Genomic DNA, 2677 nt, shown 5'->3' on the forward strand with positions numbered 1-2677 from the left:
GGCTTGAAATGACAGTTTATCCAGACTGACTGTCCCGAGTTAGTGATCAATTAATTTTTATTGAGATCAACAACTTCCACCGCACTCGGATTCGGAATTGGAATCGATAATTTTATGCGGTATCGAATACTCCAAGTTAATGTTATTGATCATTCATGAGATTTGAGTACACTGTGACTGTATCAACATGGCGGCCATAACACAGCATTTTGAGTCCTTCAAGGAAAGACTGGACAAAGTCTTGCATGAAAAAAATAAGCTGAATGATATCTTGGAGAAGATCGAGCAGAAGACTGGTGTTCGAAGGCTGTATATTGCGTTGGGTATGCTAAAGACAAGTTATTTTTGTTTGATTTGTGTCACTTTATATCTCTGCAGACGAGTCACTAACGAGTGAGTAAAGTTACACGTTTCCACCGAACCTCCAATCCAAGCCTGTGAGTGAGCTAGATTCTCTAGATCTATTTGCCTGCCAGCAGCAAGCATGTCCGAGGGGAATCTAGTTTTATCCAGGTCTATAGATCTAGGGATCTATAGAGTCTATATCTAGATCTAGATTCTAGATCGTCTATATCTGTTCTGTGTTAAAGTTCTATAATAAAAAGTCTATGGCAGGTTTCACAATTGGCCACCTCTATATTTAGGTTAGTGCAGGCGAGTCTTGTGGCTATTCTCACCCGGTGCGCGTTCACCAAATTTTGCGTTCACCCTAAACCACAGAATTCTACACTGTGATAACAGAAAAATTGTAGAATTCTGTGCCGTGAACAAACGTTCCATTACAACTGTAGCCTACTACTACTAAATTTGCGCTTTTTCGGTAGTTCCCACCCCCCTTATTTGATAGAGCCTGACCTACATCTAGATCTAGATCTATATACGTTGGATTCGCGGCAAGCTAAGATGTCAAACCTAACAACTGCAAAACATTAAATTGTGGTAAAATTCAGGGGGGCATGCCCCCCTGAAACCCCCCACCTTGTTTTTATTAGGTCAGGGGGGCAAGCCCCCCTGAAACCCCCCTACTCTTGGCCAAAACCGGCGAATAACAAATGCGGGGTGGGAACTACCGAAAAAGCGCCCAATTTTGTCTGTGGGCAGTGGAGAGAGAGAGGAGTAGCGCGAGAATTTCCGGGCAAAACAAAATGGCGACCCGCGTAGTTCGGCTCGATTCGAAAAGTTAAATAGCCGTAGCATCTTTATAGTCAACCAAATTTATTTACTTTTGTGTTTTAACATCATTTTTTAACTTTGTTTTGGTCAATTTGATCGTCCACACCGATAGACAGTATTCAGAAAGAGAGAGAGAGAGAAGAGGGGAGGAGTTGATCTTGCGAGAACTTCCGGGTGGGTGAAAATAGCCACTTTCTTTAACATCATTTTTTAACTTTGTTTTGGTCAATTTGATCGTCCACACCGATAGACAGTATTCAGAAAGAGAGAAGAGGGGAGGAGTTGATCTTGCGAGAACTTCCGGGCGGGTGAGAATAGCCACTTTCTTCACAATTTTATGCACACTGAGTCACTGAGGTGGTGAGATATTTCAATGCCTATAAGTTTAGGCCACCTCTATTCTCACCCGGAGTGAGAATAGTGCAGGCGAGTCTTGTGGCTATTCTCACTCGGTGGGCGTTCACCCTAAACCACAGAATTCTACACTGTGATAACAGAAAAATTGTAGAATTCTGTGCCGTGAACAAACGTTCCATTACAATTTTGTAGCCTACTAAAAGCGTACAATTTTGTCTGTGGGCAGTGGAGAGAGAGAGAGAAAGAGAGAGAGGAGTAGCGCAAGAATTTCCGGGCAAAACAAAATGGCGACCCGCATAGTTCGGCTCGATTCGAAAAGTTAAATAGCCGTAGCATCTTTGTAGACAACCAAATTTATTTACTTTTGTGTTTTAACATCATTTTTTAACTTTGTTTTGGTCAATTTGAACGTCCACACCGATAGACAGTATTCAGAAAGAGACGGAGAGAGAGAGAAGAGGGGAGGAGTTGATCTTGCGAGAACTTCCGGGCGGTTGAGAATAGCCACTTTCATAAGTTTATGTTTTGTTGAAATAAACAATTTTTCAAACTGTGTTTGTGTTGTGTTTGCTTCAAAGAAACTAGAAAACCATTAAAATTTGGGCCACCTCTATTCTCACCCCGGGTGAGAATAGCGCAGGCGAGTCTTTTGGCTATTCTCACCCGGTGTCCGTTCACTGTTATAGCCTAGATCTAGGCTAACCAATTTTGCGTTCACCCTAAACCACAGAATTCTACACTGTGATAACAGAAAAATTGTAGAATTCTGTGCCGTGAACAAACGTTCCATTACTACTGTTAGCCTACTAAAAGCGTACAATTTTGTCTGTGGGCAGTGAAGAGAGAGGAGTATGCCTAGCGCGAGAACTTCCGGGCAAAACAAAATGACGACCCGTGTAGTTCGGCTCGATTCGAAAAGTTAAATAGCCGTAGCATCTTTGTAGACGACCAAATTAATTTACTTTTGTGTTTTAACATCATTTTTTTACTTTGTTTTGGTCAATTTGATCGTCCACACCGATAGACAGTATTCAGAAAGAGACAAGAGAGAGAGAAGAGGGGAGGAGTAGATCTTGCAAGAACTTCCGGGCAAAACAAAATGGCGACCCGTGTAGTTCCGCTTGATTCGAAAAGTGAAATAGCCATA

The 2677-nt window shown here is 42.1% G+C and overlaps 1 protein-coding gene across 1 annotated transcript in view; it reads left to right on the plus strand.

Moving 5' to 3' along the window:
- The first annotated feature begins 152 nt into the window (after positions 1-152).
- The window catches only part of LOC101859856 (receptor expression-enhancing protein 5), a 27951-nt gene continuing 25426 nt past the window's right edge, over positions 153-2677 (plus strand). The window contains exon 1 of the mRNA XM_005098351.3: positions 153-323. Within this exon, the coding sequence (XP_005098408.1) occupies positions 188-323 (136 nt within the window). The 5' untranslated portion in view covers positions 153-187. The remainder of the gene's footprint in view (positions 324-2677) is intronic.

Source organism: Aplysia californica, unplaced genomic scaffold (genome assembly GCF_000002075.1).
Source record: "Aplysia californica isolate F4 #8 unplaced genomic scaffold, AplCal3.0 scaffold00180, whole genome shotgun sequence".
Classification (NCBI taxonomy): Eukaryota; Metazoa; Mollusca; class Gastropoda; order Aplysiida; family Aplysiidae; genus Aplysia; species Aplysia californica.